Source organism: Corapipo altera, unplaced genomic scaffold, assembly GCF_003945725.1.
Source record: "Corapipo altera isolate COAL_440 unplaced genomic scaffold, ASM394572v1 2b, whole genome shotgun sequence".
NCBI classification, from domain to species: Eukaryota; Metazoa; Chordata; class Aves; order Passeriformes; family Pipridae; genus Corapipo; species Corapipo altera.
In genome coordinates, this window is record NW_020884874.1 from 20,890,565 (window position 1) to 20,909,480 (window position 18,916).

Consider the following 18,916-nt stretch of genomic DNA (forward strand, 5'->3'; position numbering starts at 1 on the left):
TGCATCTATGCCAGAAAGTGAGTGAAAGCAGTGGACTTGTGAACACATCACTTAGTTGCTGGTATTCTTTGGGCATGAGTTGTTCTCACCAACTCCCATTCCTTAAAAATTAAGTCCTAGAAAGGATGAAACAGGATTGCCTCAGCACATTTCAATGTTTTAGGGAACCATGGATGCCCAGTTCTTGGGAAGCAAGTGGCCGTGAGCAGGTGGCCGCTGGTGCTTGGTACCACATAGAAAGTGGTCAGGAAGACAGTCTTACTAGGCAGATGCCTGTGTCAGCTTACTGGCACTCAGTCTTGTCCTTCCTGAGACTGTGCTTTTGTATGCAAACCATATCGTATGCAGTGGGCACACACAAATTAGCAGGTGCCAAAATTCTTCCCACATTGCTCTGAAAAGCCTGAGGAGACTCTTCAGGAGACTTGTTCTCCCATAGACCCTTGATTTGCTTATTGGAAAGAATGGTGTGTCAGCTGGTACTTCTGAGGCTTTGACCCTTCCTTTCATCCACTAGATCAGTGTGACAAAAACATGTAGTTGAAGCTGAGACCTAAATTTTCGCTAATTAATCCCATATTTTCTTCCCGTTAGAAATTGCAATAGAAAGTGAAAGTTAAAATGGCCGTGACCATAGAAAGCAATTAGCAAAACAGGCCAGCTCTACAATTCAGAGGAGGAAAGACAACTGTGTGGTCCAGAAAATGTTTAAATACAGAGAACTTTGATGTTTCACATCAGAGCAACAATAAATAAAGAGAATATATTTGCCTTTTCCCTAATGCTGGTATTTTCCTCCCATCTTCCCTCCCACTTAGAACTGTTTTTGTGGTGGGAGGATCCATTAGGTAATCTACAGATATTTTACATTCTTTAAATGTAAACTAGAAAATAAACTGTAATGCATATTCATCCCATGAGGGTAAAAAACTCATCTGCTCTTTAACATTTCTTGGATGATGGCACCCCCTCAGAACATGCCTAGAAATTGTGCCTTGCCTGTTAATGCACACTCAACTGTAACTTATAGCTTATTAAAACCCAACATTTTTACTGTTTAGTAATTCTAGATTTGGCTCCCAGTGCCCTTGTTATAAACAGGGATGCCATATTGAAACACTGACAGATTCTCATGGGAGTTAGGGCTACTGGCACCTCCCTAATGAAATCACAAGCTGTTAAACTTTTTTTCCTTAACTGAAGAAGAAAACAAAGCAGTTAAACTGCTATATCCATGTTCCAGCAACATTAATCTGTTTCAAGCCACTCTTGACTGTAGTAAATCACAGGTTTGTGAGTAAATGAACTGCCTAAAGGTTCACCTCAGGTTATTTAGCCCACAGACAAGATGCTGACTACTGGCAATGATGGTTGGTTGGGTATTATTGCTCAATTAAGTTGCAATTACTTATTTTGCTGTGTCTTCTATTCAGACTAGCTGAGGGTCTACACATGGTAAATTCCAGAATGAAATGCAGTGCCAGGGTGCTGCTGGAGATTGACACTGACAGTGTTGAAAAGCTACTTGAGCAACATGTTTTTAACTTCTTGGAGGGAAGAGAAACCTTCCCTTTCACTGGGGAAACTTGGAAACGGAGAAGCTCTCAAAACAAGTCTGCCCAGATAGAGCTATTCCACTCTGCAGAAAATCATCCAGATGTTAATAGAACCTGAATTTTCATTTTAAGTATGCCTCAATGCTGATACTAAATAGAGAGGCTGGAAACTTAAACCGTGAAATACAGTATAGCTGCAATTTAATAGTTGCAGTGCAATAGTAGTAATTTGAAGAGCAACAAATGTAGCACTCTGGCTTCTAATAGTATTTTAGAGGCAATTGTCAGTATGCTATGATTACACCACAGTTATAAATGGATGGACATACACGTAATGCACACTGGTTCACGAGAAGTGTACTTTTTTTAAGCCCTATTTAGTGAAACCCTTAATTTGCCAAATGTAGGTCTGAATTTTCAAGTATAAGATTTATCTATAATCATTATGGGAACAGTTAATAAGTCCCTGGGAAGTAATACATAAAACCAATCACAAATTTTTACAGATCTTGGGCAATTTCATTAGTTGAAAGATTCAAGTAGTGTTTGCTACCAACGGGAATGTTTTTATATGTAATTGTCAAGTTGTATTCATTATACACATATTTTCATGTCAGAAAGGCTAAGTAAAGTTCTTGAAAATGCAGTCAGCAATTCAAGATCACATGAATAGGGTGATCTTTTTGCAATTATTGTCTCCAGATAAAATGGATCAAATATCGCCTGTTAAAATTAAAATATGGTGTGATATAGAGAAAACTAGCTTTCATCTTTAAACAAATAAAAACAATGGCTTTCTTTCCTTTGCTCAGGCCAACAAAGACCAGGGGTAAAGGTTCAGCAAATCTCAGAAGTATTTGACATTTAAGTGTATCTCAAGATTACGCAGAGTATCGGTAGGGAACTTCCTTGTTTTACATAAACATTGATTTAATAAGTAGCAGATATTGTTATAAGGCTTTCATTTTGGAGGAGGTGATTGCAAAAAGGCTGCAGGCAAGATAGATTGCGCATGTCAGTCTGTTCTGGTAGTTCCCATACTTTCTTTAGTCCCTGTCAGAGAACAGAGACAGAAGGGGAAATACCTAATACAAGTGTAACAAGGCATTGGGTATCCTACAGTTCTTACACTCTGATATTTCATCAGGTGAATCAATCTTAAAAGTCCTCCCATGCAACATGAAGATGAACAGCATGTGGCCTGACTCTTTTTGAAATATTTCCCTTAGTTTTCAGCTATTTATGAGTGGCCCTCTGTTTTATAAAAGTTTGCTAAGACTTACCAAGTAGTGTTGTTTTTCACACAAACAGACTTTACACCTATAAATCCTTAGGCAAGTAGAATGATGTTTTTGCATACTAGAGAGCTTTAATCAAGTACTTTTTAAAGGTGATGGAGAAAGCAATGTAATAGGAAAACAGAAATATGAGTAACAGTAGCACTTTTTTGCCTCTGAGATTATCCATTTATTCATAAAACATACAAGTTTTTTGCTCTGCCTTAAGTTCTTTTAATCAGATGTGTCTGTGAATATATTTTTAACTCTCTTTTCCAAAATAATAAAAAATTATATATAGTACTCTTCAAAAGAAAGGAAAGAAAAAACTCTTTTACCAAACTATAATGTTAAGTGGAATCCACTTCTTCTACTATTGGTAAGAGCAAAGCATAATAACTTAAGGTTACTTTAAAAAAAGAAATCTGATAGACTCTTAAAAATATCTGGCATGCAATCAATGTGCAGTTAACACATCTCCTCTATTTGGAAGTGCAAGAATCCCTGTCACCTCCTGCAAAAAGAAAGTGATCCAACATTTATTGTCATGTTCGGCTGATCATGTATATCAAGTACCTCACTGATTATTGCAATGTTGTAAGAGACGTGTTGAACTGCATACTCAGGATGTGCAGAACAGAACAGAACAGAGTGAAGAAACCTATAAATATGGTTCCTACTCCCATAACCTTTTAACTGACTGAGCTGGCTTTACAAAACTAGGTGCCTGCAGCTTAAAAAGGTCAAAATTACAGATGTTCAAATTTCATGCCAGAACAATTCCTATTATAGTTTTTAAAACACTATAGACTCTAACAGTATTAAAACAGTTAAATGTTAGATAAATGTAATTATATGCCTTTAATAAGTAGAAAATTAACATGCCACTTAGTGGAATTCTCATGAAAACACTTTCAGACCTTTATTTGCTGAATTTTATCATAGGAAAGAATTTAAACTCATTTATTTCAACTACTCAATTTGCATCTCTCTTCTTAAAATGAGTAATGCATTAATCCGTCATGCAGATGGAAGTTGAATAGAATGACTTCAAAACTGTTTTTTCATAGGTAAAGTTTTCTCCACAACATTAAAAAAGAAAACAAAAAGACCAACAAACTAAGGGTATATTCTGGCTACGGTATATCCACCCTGTTTATTGCTACATATTGCTACATATCTCCAATCCTCAAATGCAGCTGGTGTGAACCCAGGCATGCTGGAAATGGAAACCCATCCAATCCATGATCACGTAATACCAGAGAAGTAATATGAGATGCATTTCTGCATTAGTACAACTGACTAGAGTAGATTTTCCATCCGCTCTATGCATGGACTTTTTTCCAGTTAGTTGTGCCCTACTTTTCTGCAGTTTTACTTACACTGTTTTGGCACAGGGCTCCTTGCAGATGACTTTCTATTTTCCCTCCTCATAGTATCTTGCAAAGAAGTCATCTTTCTTGAGAGCACCTTTCTCCAGCTGAGTCTTAGTCCATGGAAAATGGTGCCTGTGTAATTTAGTATTTCCCTTTTCTGACAAGTGGCAGTGGGTCATCATAATCATCCAGGCTGGCTTCAAGTTCTCCAATTTACTTACCTCATCAAAGGGCTTGAGTTCATGTCACATTCCTTCTGAATACCATGTGCTTTTGTCCCTGTTCTCTAACAGCAACTGTCTCATTTTTTTCTTGTGTTTTTTTTTTGGTTTTTTTTTAAGTTCCACTTTCAGCTGTTCCATGATTCAGTCTCTTTTCCATGGGGAACTTCTAAGTTTCACTCTAGTTTGCTGCATATCAGCTTGTGTAACAGACTCAACATCATGGCATGCATCTTATCTCAAAAAAGGGAGTTGAGAGTAGATAATTTATTAATCAATTTTCTTTTATAAATATTAAAAAAACCTCACATATGTAATGAACTGTCAGCTGCAAACCTATGTGGAAATATATCTCTATTACTGAAAATATTATTAACTGAAAGTAACTATGCTTTCCTTTTCTCCAGAAAGAGAAAAAACCAGTCTAGTCTAGAGTTAGTTATTCAAAATATATAAAGGTATAATGAAAACTCTGAGGGGTGAATTTTGCTTGTATTTGCCCATTTCTTTGTTAAATCTGACCACTTCAAAAGACAACAGTGTTTTAAGATTTTCAACAGCAAAGGATCTCACATTTCAGGGGAATTGAACACTGGTGGTATTATTTTCAGCAGGGCTGCCTTTGTAAACTTAATAACCTGACATCCAGGATTGCATACGACAGAGTCAGTCCAGCCAGTACTGTACTAGTCTTAGCCATGAAGCCCAAATTGAGATTTAAAGTATCTCAAACTCAGGGATCATTTAGGTAATGGGATTTATTGTATTTTTAGACACTGAAATCTTGGAACTTTAATGAGCTTTAAATACAGGTCAGAACTATGAATCCAACCTCATCACAGATTTCAAGAGGTTTAGTTCAGAGGCAGGTCTTCTGCAGGAGTTCATTGCTCTTCCTAACTGGATTATATGTTTGGTCTTTGCAGCTCACCATTGATATGTGTGTTTTTCTAAAATGGGAACAGAAAACTGGTATTTCTTCCAGACCTGACTCCTCTGAATACAGCTAGTGCTGCTTATAAGCAGCAGTTTCCAGAGGCTGTTTAGACAATCTTTAAAGGACATGTCACAGTTCTCTCTTAGCTTCCCCAAGCTTCATGTGTGGTGATCCACACACATGCAATAGATCTCCTTTTGTACAGCAGATATGTCCAGGGTTATTCTTCACTCTCTGCTTTCTGAGTGGTTGAAATTAAAAAGTAAAATAACCAGCCTCTAATGTTAAATGCCTCTTGCTGTTCTGATGGATCCATTACTGACCCTACTGCCAACTTAGACATTTTCAGGAGAGAAGGAGCAGCTGCTTTAAGACTAGTTTGGAAATGTATTGGGTCTGAAGACACTCTTGGCCACATCTCTCAGTACCAGCCCCAATGTACAAGAAGGCAGAACAAACCCAAACCAGAAAAGGAAGTAAACCAGGCCAAGAAAAGGACAGAGAAACTTATCCAGCCCTGGCAGGAATTCATAGCTCTGATGGCAAAGTCTCAGTTTAATCCTAATGATTAAATCCTGAAATCATTCCTTACTTCTTATTCATGGAAAACATTTGCTAACAGCAAAAATGCCCAAACAACTCTATTTTTTGGATGAGGAAAAATGAGTTCCTGCTGTATTTCTGTGCCATTTTACACATCCAGGATCCAACTAGGTCTTTTTCAGATGCTCTAGGCAGTTTGGTAACAGTTTATTTTTCATCCTATTAATGTGTAGCTATGAACTTTTACTGCTAACAGAAATTAAATTGTTGCAGAATCTCTTTCTCCTGGTATTTCCAGCTGCAGTGGTAGTAGTGAAAAAATAAAAAAATCTCCTTGGTTGACTGTTATAACATGATTTTCAAACAGTTCTGTGGGTTGTAGGCATAAAGGGAATTCAGATAAGACTATGAGTTCATATACAGTTGTCTGAATCTTACTTGCAAAGTTTTCAAAGTTCATGTATCATCACAATGGATCCTGTGGGATGTTAGTGGACTCCGGGGAACATTAGCTGTTTTCCCAGTTTCATAACACTAAGACTGGTGAGTATTGTTAGATATTGTAAGACACCATTTACCAGTCTGAAATGTGATGTTTATATAAATATGTCCAGAATATACAATACTTCTGAGGGACTGAATCAAAAATAACCAAAGGTTTTCACAGAGCAGAATAAATCCAGGGTGAAGTGGGCAGTGAATTTTGACATGCTGCCTTACATCTGTGTTTGTCTAAGTATGTTGTGGTTGTGAAGAAGTAGCTGGGAGATTTCTGTGAAAAGATGTCCATATCTTAACATTCTTCCTAGAAGAATAAATATTTTATTCGTATTTCTCCTGACAGGGAGCTAGTATAAAAGCATTCATAAAATTAACTTTGAAATACTAGATGTTTTCCTTTTGCAATCTTTCAGTAGTATGTGCTCCCACCTAGGAAAGTTAATACAGGCGTCTGTTTACTCTTTTTAGATGCACTGATATATGAAAAGACTCTGTGTGGGACTTCTGTTTGTTTATTTGTGTTTATTTCGATGTGAGGGAGGTGAAGGCTTTTTTAAAAACAGGGAGTTCCAAAAGCATTGTTCATTTATGAAGCTGTTGCTGTGTTTTATCTTCTTTGAAGTTCTGGAGCTTTCTACTTATCTGATTCTTTGTAGGTTTTCGCATTTGCTGCGTCACTTTTATTAACTAAAAAGAAATGGCAAAATACCCCCCAGTACTAATGACTTCACCACAGGTGCTGAAAAGGAGAAAGTGCATAAGAGAGAGAAAGAAGGAGGAAGGGAAATGGACAACTGTCAGTGATTTCTCTAAACTTGACTCACTGTGCTTTTATTCCTATTTGGTCATAGATATCAAAACCATAAATATGTAGAAAATGAAGTATAGACCACTTTTACCCATAAAATATGAGGCTATCCTTAAGCCCCTGTCATGAACTTTGAGTGTAGTGATACAAAACTGAATCTGTTTTGTAGCACCTGAAGGAACCACTACTGAAGTGAGTGGGATCTGTACACTGACTGACTTTAATCAGAGCTGGATCAAACTCACGAGCCACACCAGTTATGTTTCTCCTGGCAGCTAAACTGACAGACCTGTCTGCATAAACTCGGAATTGATGTCTTGTGTTTGAAAACAACCCAACACTCCTGTATTCTGATCATAACTCTAATAATGTTCCTTGACTGGATTTGTGTAGGGAGAGAATCATCCTTGATGATAGGGACAGACATCAATTTTGAAAATGTATCTGTGAACATTATGTGAATATTATTTTTCATTAACAGAACATGTTAGCATAGAAACATAAATTATTTTCACCTTACAAAAACCAATTTTACTCATAGGTATTATGGAGAGTTCAAATTTTGTGAAATGACAACTTTGCTTAATAAATAATGAGGAGTTGGAGATTTTTTTAAAAAAAAATAAGTTCATTTTACAGAGATACAAATTATTTGATCAGCACAGCACAGTTTTGTTTTCAGATTAATCATTTCACAGGTCCTGTTTAGGGTACAGTCACGTGACAACTAAATCTGCATACTGAAGAGGGTTGCAATATCTGCCAGTGGTAAATGAGGCCTCCTGTATAATTGGGTCTGAAGCAGTAACATGGATCAGGCAGTAGCTTAAGACATAGTTACCAAGGCAATAAATGTTACCTTCAGTTTTTGGTGAACAGCATGGGATACAGTGTCAACCCATTCTTGCACATTAGCGATGTTCGTTTTTTTCTCAAACCTTGGTTACTTGCAAATATTTTCATTTTGACATTTTTGCAATCTGTCTTTGAAAATCTCTAGTTCCAAAACATAAACGGAGATATCAGAGGGCGAGGACAGGCATACTGTCACAGATACTATCTTTAACTAAATATATCCTTTTTTTTTTTTTTCCAGAGGTGCGGAGAAATCTCATTTGATAGTCCTGACCAGAATGCCAAATGTGTTTGCATGCTAGGTAAGGGTAAGAGTCTTTTCCCTTTTCAATACAAGTGTGTGGAAATATGTTTAATTGGGGATTTCTTCTAAAAAGTACATGATAATGACCATGATGATTCACAATGACATCTACATAGCTCATCCATGTGTAGTCCTCATTAATATATTCTTTATGTGAACTTTCAATTATTTAAACAAAGAATATATGTTCCAGTAGTGTCTGTATGCAGATGAAAATATAGCTGTACTAACACTATAATTGCAACCTCTGATATACTAAAGTCCAGAACTCATATTCAAAAGCTGAAAATCTGCACTTTGAAAGAGAGTATTAATTTCATGAGCATGTATCAAAAGTCTCTAGATCAGACTTTGAGCTACATCAATGAAGAAAATTTCAATCACTATGATTTTTCAGATTTGCACTGGTTTAGCTTTGTAAAAATGAATATTAAGTAGAAATTTCTATTCTTTAGAAACAATACAGGAAGGTTCTGCTATGTTTCATTAATTTCCGTGACCAATTTTATTGTGGTTGTTTGTTTCATCTCCAATGTTAGTACTGAAACATAAACAGCACAGCTTGTATCACAGTGAAAAACAGGGAGTAAGTGTCTAAAAACCTAAAAGACAGTGTTTACTCAGAAAAAAAAGGAAGCCATGGAACTCTTGTAGGATTAGGTTTTAAGTTCTGAAGACTTTGACCTGCCAGGTCATAAATGCTGTAAATTAGAGCATTGCATCTAATAACATGAAGATTTAAATAGTCATAATTTTTAAAACTGCATCTGGCAATGTCTAGGAACTTAATTTCCATCTGGGTGCATAGCTGTGTTCTGTAATAACAGATTATGTGGTTTGTTGTTTATATTCATTAAATCCTATTGTCAAAATAGACTTTAATTGCTGCAGAGAAATCTGTCATGCTTATAGTGCACAGATCCCAGCAGATGAACTGACACAATGGGCCATAATGATCTATTACATCAATGATCCATGGTTAGACCTTCTTAATGGAACAAGCTGACAGAAAAGATACACTTGTGATCCTTTATCATGCCAATTATAATCTACAGTGTAAATAAAATTGAATTCCTAATACTCTAGTTCTAAGGATGTTATATCCATGCAATTGCTATTATGCATTGGGGGGGGGGGAATGGGGGATAGGAGAGAGGAGAACAAAAAAATAACCTTCTGCATGGGTTTGGTTCATCATTTGGTTTGGCATTTTTATAACAAGTCAGTCAAAAAGCGGGAGTTTGACATCCTCCCTAATGCAAATGATTCTTTAGGAGCAGTGAGAAGAACAAGATCTTGTTTCCATTAGATATATTCTTATCTATGTCTTTTAGTATATACATATACAAGAATGTGAATATATGTTGTGCTTTGTAAGGAAACTGCTAGGAATGTAAAAATGACTCCAAGAGCACATGCTAAAGGTGTAACTGACTCTCAGAAGTTACATCTCTTGTATTAAAAAGTGTTTCGCCTGCTATTATTATTCTTCGGTGTCTCTAACAAATTAAGGACTACAGTGTCATACATAATATAGAATTTTACATTTCACCCCAAAGTATTCCAAGTCATGTACAGAGTTTAAACTATTCTAAGTGCAATTTGAATATTCCAGAACAGCTTTGTAAGAGGTACGGGAAATAGAAACTAACAAACAGAAACATAGTAGAAGCTGTAGTTGCTCTGAGGGCAGCTACTGGAGATAAACTCCACTATCTCTATTTATCACAGAAATGTGTGTGGTTCTGGTAGTGCTGTAAAGCCAGAGGGTGTCCACTCTGGTACCTCTCTTTTCATGCTGAACTCTGTAGGGAACCAGAAACTGTGCAGCCTGAAAGGTCTAAGAGTTTGTGTTGAATGTGTCATGAGTGTCCAATCTCAGATTTTACAAGGGAATTGAATTTCTGAGAGAACATGACACAGTTTGTCACTTATCAATGTGACGCTGACACTAATGTCTGTGTGCTTAACTAGTGAACAAAGACACCATGTGCCTTCTGACTTTCTTGACTGCACCCTCTTTGAAATGTGCTGAAACAGTCGCGCTGTCATTTACTGTAACAGTGGCACAGTGCAAACAGAAATCTAGAGGGCAAGTCCCAGCAACTGCATGAGGATAATTATTCTAGTACAAAATGAAACACAGGAGCCTGGAGTACTGACTGTATTTCTTCAGGGATCTTTGACACAAGATCAGTCCATACTTGACACTGCATATTATCAAGCTTTACTTTAAAATGGTAGCAGCTGTTTTTGTCAGAAAATATCTGTATCTGAATTATACTACTGGTTCTGGGTTAGCTTAAAGTTTAAAGTTTTTTAGGAGTAATGCCAGGCCTGCTGCTGTGAGTCCATATTCCCTGAGGTAACATGAATTATGTGGATGAGGTTCTTTTTCTATAAAGGTTGAGGAAGAGAGGTTTGCAGTAAAAATCTTGTTCTATTCCTGTCTTCCTGCTAGAAAATAGTAAATAATAGATAAATAAATGCCTAAATGCTTACAATGCCTATAGTGAAAATAGGTAACTTTTCAATGCACTGACTAGATATCACCCAATCTAAGATTAAGAGCACAGAATCAGTTTAATGCCTCATCTTTCAGAATCACTGATGGATATTTGTAATTCAAGTGTAAAAAATAACTTGAATGACAAAATTAAATGGTCACTTCACAGTGTTTCCTAAGGATCTAGTAGATAATAACAATGTGCTCTTCCCAAGATATGCTTAGGATTAGTGTAATTATCTGCACTGAAGTTGTTACATAAAATTATGTTCTCCCTCCTATTTTTTATATTGTGCTTGTTTCTTTACACTTTTATATGTACCATGATTTAATCCCAGCTGTCAACTAAGCACCATGCAGCCACTCGCTGACTTTCCCCCTGCAGTGGGAGGAGAATCAGAAAAAAGTGAAACTTGTGGGTTGAGACAAGAATAGTTTAACAATTGAAACAGAATAAAGTATTATAATAATAATTATAATAATAACAATAACAATAATAATAATACTAATGAAAAAGAGAGAGAGGAATAAAACCCAAGAGAAAAAAGTGATGCATGATACAATTGCTCACCACCGGCAGATCAATGCCAAACCTGTTCCCAAGTAGCCATCAACAGCTCCCAACCAACACAGACACACAGACACACACACACACACACATATGTAGAGATTTATTTACTGATCATGGTGCTCTATGATACGGAATATCCCTTTGGCTGGTTTGGTCCACCTACTCATTGGCAGAACATGGGAAACCAAAACGCCCTTGACTTAGAGTAAGGAGTACTGAGCAGAAACTGCAGCATCAGTGCATTATCAACATTACCCTCATACTAAATCAAAAACGTAGCACTGTATCAGCTATTAAGAATAAAATTAACTTTATCCAAGCCAAAGCAGGACAATATGTTATACTAGTTAAAGCAACACAGCTTTTATAACTGTCACAAAGTCAGTCAGTGGCCCACCTTAGCCTTTTGGTAAGACCAGTGTTCAGATCCTAAATCTATCCCAGCTTTCCTCAGTACTGCATTGAATAAGGCTTTAAACCCTGCACATCCACCATCCTTTGAAAAATGGGAAGATAAGTGCTTCCTTATTTCTTAGGAACAAGAAGAATAAAATTATAAGTACAATGAGAAGCTGAAGTTCTATAGTAATACAAATAATAAAAATACCACACTGTCAATAAATGTGTTATCAGAGGTTTCCCTTAAGTCTCTGAGTCTATCTGGAGATAATGGCAGCTCATCAGCACTTCCAGGGCAAGTAAGAAAATCTGAACCATTCTGCTTAAATTGGAGCTGTTATCAAGTTAGTGAGGGCACTTGGCCGTGACGAAATTGCTAGATAATGCTGAATGGGATGTCAAAAATCTTTTCCCTTGTGTTACATTCTGGAAGTTAGAACCCTGGACTCCTCATGCCCTTTACTTATAATGATTTTGACTTAAAAAATTATACTTAACACGAAAATCGAGATTATAGCAATGTACTCACTATGTGGTTATTAGTCCAGAAATTCATATTATGAAGGGCAGAAGGGAACTATCCGTCTCCCTAGAGCACCCACTGCTATTTTCAATGGCACAGCGTGAAGGTCATTTTTCCCATATGCAGACAGACATATTCTGGGCTCAGACATGACACAATGTCATATCATGCAGAGATAATTGAGTTAGTTTGCTGTGAAAATAGCTGGTTAGATGCCTAAGCTAATTAACTCTGCTGGGAAGGATTGCATACTAGCTTGGAAGTGTCCAAAGTGTCCAACTTAACCAGTTCTCACATCTTAACTAGCTAACTCAGTAACCTCTACGTGGCAGAGCACTGAGTTTTAAGAATTTATCCTGGAAAGAATAAATTTCCATATCAGGCTCTAGGATTAATACAGAAGGGAAAAGGTCTGCTAACTGGAAGAGAAACTTCAGCGTATAAATAAATACCAGTTTATACAGAATAAATACAGTTGTCCTTATATATGCTGTATAGGAAATAGACACCTGCACTAATAACACATATAAAATTAAATGGTCCCATCAGTTTTAATCGTTCAGCCTTACCGATGATAGTGAAATAAAGGGAATGGATGATAAATGTAAGTTATCTAGTTTGTTACTTCAGCAATCAGTCTCCCATCACCAAACTTACTCCTTACTCCTTAACAAAATGCTGGGTAGATTTTGAAGAGGTCACATCATGCTGGCCAACTCTGCTGTCTGCAGAAATTTTTCCAGAGGAAATATGAATCGCCCTCCTTAAGCAATTGGTTAGTAAGATGAAAACACAAGCCTTCCAGATGCCCCATGGCAAAAGGCTGAGGTGCTTTCTTTTCATTATTGTAAATTCCACAGAGACAGGAATAATACAGCTGAGTTTGTTTCCCTTTTGGTGTAGACTTAATCCTTGCAAAAGCAGACAGATGAATCCTTGTTTGGAATAAAAGTAGTTTCCTCACAAATAGCCCTTTAAAATTAATACAAGAAGAAAAGCAGTTATTAAAAAAAAAAAAAAGTGGCTGTGCCACCTTTTTTTTTAATTCCTCAGACTATTAGTACATAACTCCGTTGCTTTGAGGCAACAAAGCTCTTCAGATTCCATCACGGAGAGGTGCCTAACTCACTCATCCCCCAACCAAAAAGGCTGCTTTACAGTTTACTTCCAATGTTTATTACCTATGAAGAGTTAGAGTTAAAGGAATTGGCATTTGGCCATGAAATTAGTTTCGTGGATTCTGCTTCAGTCCTGGTGGTTCTTTGCCCACAGAAGAAAACCACCACACATTTGAACAGAGTTGGCAGCCACAGCTTAAGAGAGAGAGACATTACTGGAATAACAACTGTGTTGAAAGCCAGGATAGAGGGGTACTGGCAAGGCTCTGGCTGGCTGGCCTCTGCCTTATGTAACTATTGAACTCACCTTCACTGGCAGCTGAAAAAAATCTATTAAAATTTACTTTGCAAAACCTAATCAGGCAAATAACTGTATAACTTAATGGGGAAAAAATATTGAAAAATAATTAAATGTGTCAATTTGCCCTGCAGTAGAGGGAGAAAAAGAAATGAGACATCTAGTCAAATGGTTCTGCACTAGCTAAGCTCTGCAAAGCTTCATGGAGCCCTCACTGACATCATTTGAAATGTGACCCTATAACTCTTGCACACGCAAAACTTCTAGTGAAACTGATAGGCATGCATGAGCAATGGTGCCCTAAATAGCCCAATATATGGACTATTAATATGCCATCATTCAAAGACTTGACCTTATGCAGACTTAAGTATTGTATCTCCGAAAATGAGAAGAAAAGAAACACATGAATTAGTTTTTGTAAAATTAAGCAATATGTTTATGGGGAAACAGCCGAAAATCTATAGTGACTAGAAAGAAATCTATGCTCATTGCTACACTGCCCATCAGGATTACTCAGAACTTTATAGTGGTTGAAAGGGGGAGGCTTAAGATGTCTGCTACAAAAAGGCAGGCTTCTATTCCATGATCAGCTTGCTACACAGGATGAAGAGAAGCAGGTTTTTCGCTTTAAAAAGCAACGGTGTGAATGTATACAGAAAGATATACACTATGTATCCTTTTGATAATCAGTTAATGTAGATAAATTCAAATCTAACTTACAGGTCAATGTTATAAGCTTTTCACTTACATCTCTAATTGCCAACAAAAGTCTCACTACCAACAATTTATTCCGGTGAGAACAGCATTATGTAGATAGGACTTCTGAAACTGCAGTTCTTCTACCCAATTGAGTAGACAAATGGTAGAAATCTTCAAATAACTTCTAACAGTTTTTCCTTTTTTCTCTAAAGTATCATTCCAGTATATTAACACAATTTAAAAATAACAATTCCTCATACCACAAGTATCTTACAAGCAACTATGCTTGTAAATGAATACATGATTCTCTGTGTCCTTACCACAGTGGAAATAGAGGCTTCTTGCTCTATTATGTCACCTAAGACCTCTTCCCCAGTTTATTGTCTCTTCCTGAAATGCAATACGTTCTAAATCTCACCTGTTTTCTCCAAGAACACTCCTTATTTTTTGGCCATGGTGGCACAGAGCAAGCTGAAGACTTGGTACATTGCCCCATGCTTTATCTGGAAGGCCAAGATGCCAGGCTGCCTTCATCAGAGTGTTGCTTGGAGACAGAAGTGGCAAACCAGTGGGCACAAGGCCACAACAGCAAATCCTTTGTCAAGGACCTTATAGTGTATGCATGCCGTCATTGTCTCAGTTCATCACTGTGTTATGGTTTCAGGCTAAACAAGTAGGAACTCTTTGTCCTTACTATGATAAGATTTGTGCCTAAAACCACAAAGAATGTAAATGTCAAATCCAGCTTCTAGTTTCATGACTATTTGATTAATTTGGATAAGAAATTATAGCAAAGAAAGATAAATTAAATTGAAAATTCTGATGTCTTTTGTATATTTTAAAGAGCAGTTCTCTAATAGCATCTTATTATTCCAGTAATTTTGATCTAATTACTATTTTAGGTAATTGTATAGCCTGGTAGCTGAGTGACAGTGACCACCGGTTTATCCTGTTCAGTCCTGTAAATCAGGTCAGACTGAAAGCACTTGTCTTGCAGTATTTTACCTTTCAGAAGGGTGCTGAAGGAGACAAAAACTGGCTCTGGCCTTTTGAGCAGGCATATAAAACACTTTTCAAAACGTAATTTCTGATTCTTGGTTTTCTATCCCATAAACATTAATTTGAACCATATATAGTTTTATTCTGTGTCTGAGCTTGGTACAGGGAAGAAATGGGGGAGTCAGAGAACTTGTAGGAAATGCAGTAATGAGGATTTGGCACCATCTATATAACGTAAATACAGCATGATGGCTTTCTCTAGAATAGAGTGTTACTGTGTTGCCTACGTCCGCAAAAGCCATTCATTGGGACCACAAGATCCAGCTGAGATTCAAAAGCTCAAGAGACGATTAAAAAGACCCTCCAGTCCCTCAACTAAAAATACCCCAAATTCCTGACTCTTCAGCTTCTCTTTATATCAAAAAAGCTTTTTGACTTCACTCAGAATCGCACCACATATCACATTTAGGAAAAAAACACAGGTTTCCAAGTCCTATCCAGCAGCTGCACTCAAAGCATGGATACAAATACTAGCAAATTCTAGTGGACTGCAAAGCCAAGTATCTCCCTTTTTGTCCAAAGCATGCTGCAAACAGAAGGATTGCAATCTGCTGTACATTTATGTAGTAATCTAGTGAAAATTTAAACTCTGAACTTGCATCACCCTAAAACAGGTAAAGCCCACAGCACCCACTTTTTTTTCTTACCAATCAAAATAAAGGTAGTGCAGGTTGGGATTAAGTGCTCTCTCTTCCATCTGTTGACGCTGCACAAAGGCAGATGCTGGTGTGGCTCTAGGAGGGTAAGGAATAGGCCCTTGATCTCAGGGAGCACACACAGAAGAATCCTGAGTTTTGTTTCACAGACATTTCACTTTTTTTATTTTTTTATTTTTAACTAGGCACTTCTTAGAAAAGCAGAGAAACAGTGGCTTGATTGAATTACTTAAGATGATCTCATATGTTATTTCATGGTAATTGTCACATGAGTTATTGTTGATCCCCTGTTAGAAAATAGATTTCAAGTGCCTATTCACTCTGCTTTCTAGCAGTTTTATTTTTCCTCATGCCTAACCTCGTGCCCAAACACGGACTGCATTCACGTAGTTTCTCATCTTCTTTGTCCAAACTGTTATGAGTGGGTTGTGTTTACCCAACGTACTTGCTGTACAGAAAATTGTTGTGAGTAACCATATTTTGTAATAATGTTCTCTCAAAAGATGGGAAAGTGGGAAAGGAGCAATTATTAGATGTAATCATGTGACCAAAGCAGATATGGAAACACTTATTCAGTTTTACAGTAGCCATCCCTTCATGATAGCATAAGTACAGTGAAATCTGTGCAGATATAAACTTTCCAAACTTAGATTGAAATGGTTCAAATTTATAATTTGTGGTTTGAGCTCATCTCTAGCAATTAATCTTTGTTTCTTTAATTATCACTTGGTGATACCTTGCAATTTCCCAGTCTATGCAATTTCCTATAGATTAATGTGTAGTTACTCCTAGTAAGAGTGATTTATACCTGAGATAGCCATGGAATTTTTGTGCTTTCAGTCGTTCAGTTCCTGGCTGTACATGTTCATAAACTTTTCAGGTTAAGAATGCACTTTCCTATGGCCTTCTCAATTCTGTATTATAAAGGTTGTCTCATATTCTGGAGCTAAAAATTTTTTCTGTTCTGAAATGCTGTTAATAATTTTACCACTCTTACTGAGAATTGGGAGTACAGAATTTGTTGGAATTTTTTTTTACCTCTAGTATAAAAAAGAAAACTACCAAATCAAAATCATGCTTTTCTTTCGCCTTGTTACCTAGGTATCTAGCTTTCCTTGATGGCTTTATCTTCCTTTTTCTTCTTTTTTTTTATATTTTAATAATAAATTATCTTTTCTAATGATAATCTGTTATTTTCTTGTATGTATCATACTTCTTAAAGCATTAAGTTGGTCTCTTAGATCATCCCTTGATCATCAAACTACTTAAGCATGTATTTACATATTCTCACTGGAGCCAAAAATGCGTAGGCTGAAATATGTTCCTATGCCAGAGTCAGTCACAGTGTCTAGCACTGTGCATGCTCAAGCCCTGATCTGATCCAAATACTTGAGCCTCTGGGCTCATGAAATCATGGAGTGTGACTGTGAATATTGGTAGTAAATGACGGAAATTCAATTTAGCAACAAGAAATGGAATTTCTGAATTGCAGATAGCTGTGTCAAGAGACTAATGTATTCCTTACAGAAAAGTTCAGAGAGTGCTCCTACTGGAATTCCCTTATAGGGTATTCTTCTCACTCTGTAGATGAAATAATGCTGAAGACAGTTGGGATGCAATTCATCTGATACAATGTCCGTAAACATATGAAAAAATTTTAAAGTCTACAGCCATCATCTAATCTTCCCTTTTGTAGTTAAAAAGAACACGAAAAAGGTGCTTCCTTCAGACTCATTGCAAAATAGATGTCTAAAACAGGTCTGAGGAATCCTACTCAGAGGGTGCCTATTTGTCCCCATTGACTATGCAAGAAACCGAAGTGTGAATGTGAGCATTTGGAGGAGATTAATCTTACTCCTTGAATACAGTCATTGTTTTTCATGGTGTTCAAAGCTCTAAACTTTGAAGTATAGGGATAATAGAAAATTTGGTTAATCAACCTCATCTGCAAGATAATTTATTGGGGTTTTTTTAATATAAGATCAAGTTCTAAGTTTTCAGGATATTTGTAGAAAAGTACTTGCAGAAAATTTTTTTTGTTAACTGAATTATTTTCCTCATTGCTTTTGTGAAGTCTTAATTTAAGGGTACTCTATAGCCTCTTCTTATAAACAGTATGTATGCATTAGCGTTTATGTCATCTCAGGAGTGGGTTTTTGAGATTCTATCCCAAGTTACTGCAAACTTTGGTTTGCATTGTGAAGCAGCCTTGGAATGGACAAATTGAACAACTTTCACATGAAATAGATCAAGGTGGGTGCTCTGGGAGTGTTCTAGCTGCTGCTAGACATTTAATCCATGGAAATAGATTAGGAGTATTCCAAACCAACTCCTCCAAAGCATATAGAGTGCAGACATGGGGGCCTCCGCTGTGGCTGTTTAACTTGGCTAATCTGCTCTTCCTGCTTCTCTGAACCTTGCCAGAGAGTCAACACCTGTTATGACTTCAACCCAGCAGCTGCTCTAACATGCAGGCTTCTGTATCCATAAATTACCTTCAAGACCGTTCAGCCCAGTTAAGGTTTAACTGAGGATGCTTAGGAGGTATATAAATCATAATTTATGACTAGTTGTAAGCATGTGTTTTTCTGGGTGTTGTTTGCCTACTTCCAGTACACATCATCAATTTGTGCGTACAGCCTAAAACTATCAGGTTTTTGTCTTATATATTCAAACGAGGACAGGTTTATGGGGAATGGCAAATGTGAT

The 18,916-nt window shown here is 36.9% G+C and overlaps 1 protein-coding gene across 1 annotated transcript in view; it reads left to right on the plus strand.

Moving 5' to 3' along the window:
* PDE7B (phosphodiesterase 7B) overlaps positions 1 to 18,916 on the plus strand; it is a 173,238-nt gene that overhangs the window by 49,167 nt on the left and 105,155 nt on the right. Inside the window, exon 3 of the mRNA XM_027669981.1 lies at positions 8,316 to 8,376. Coding sequence (XP_027525782.1) covers positions 8,316 to 8,376 — 61 coding nt within the window. The remainder of the gene's footprint in view (positions 1 to 8,315; positions 8,377 to 18,916) is intronic.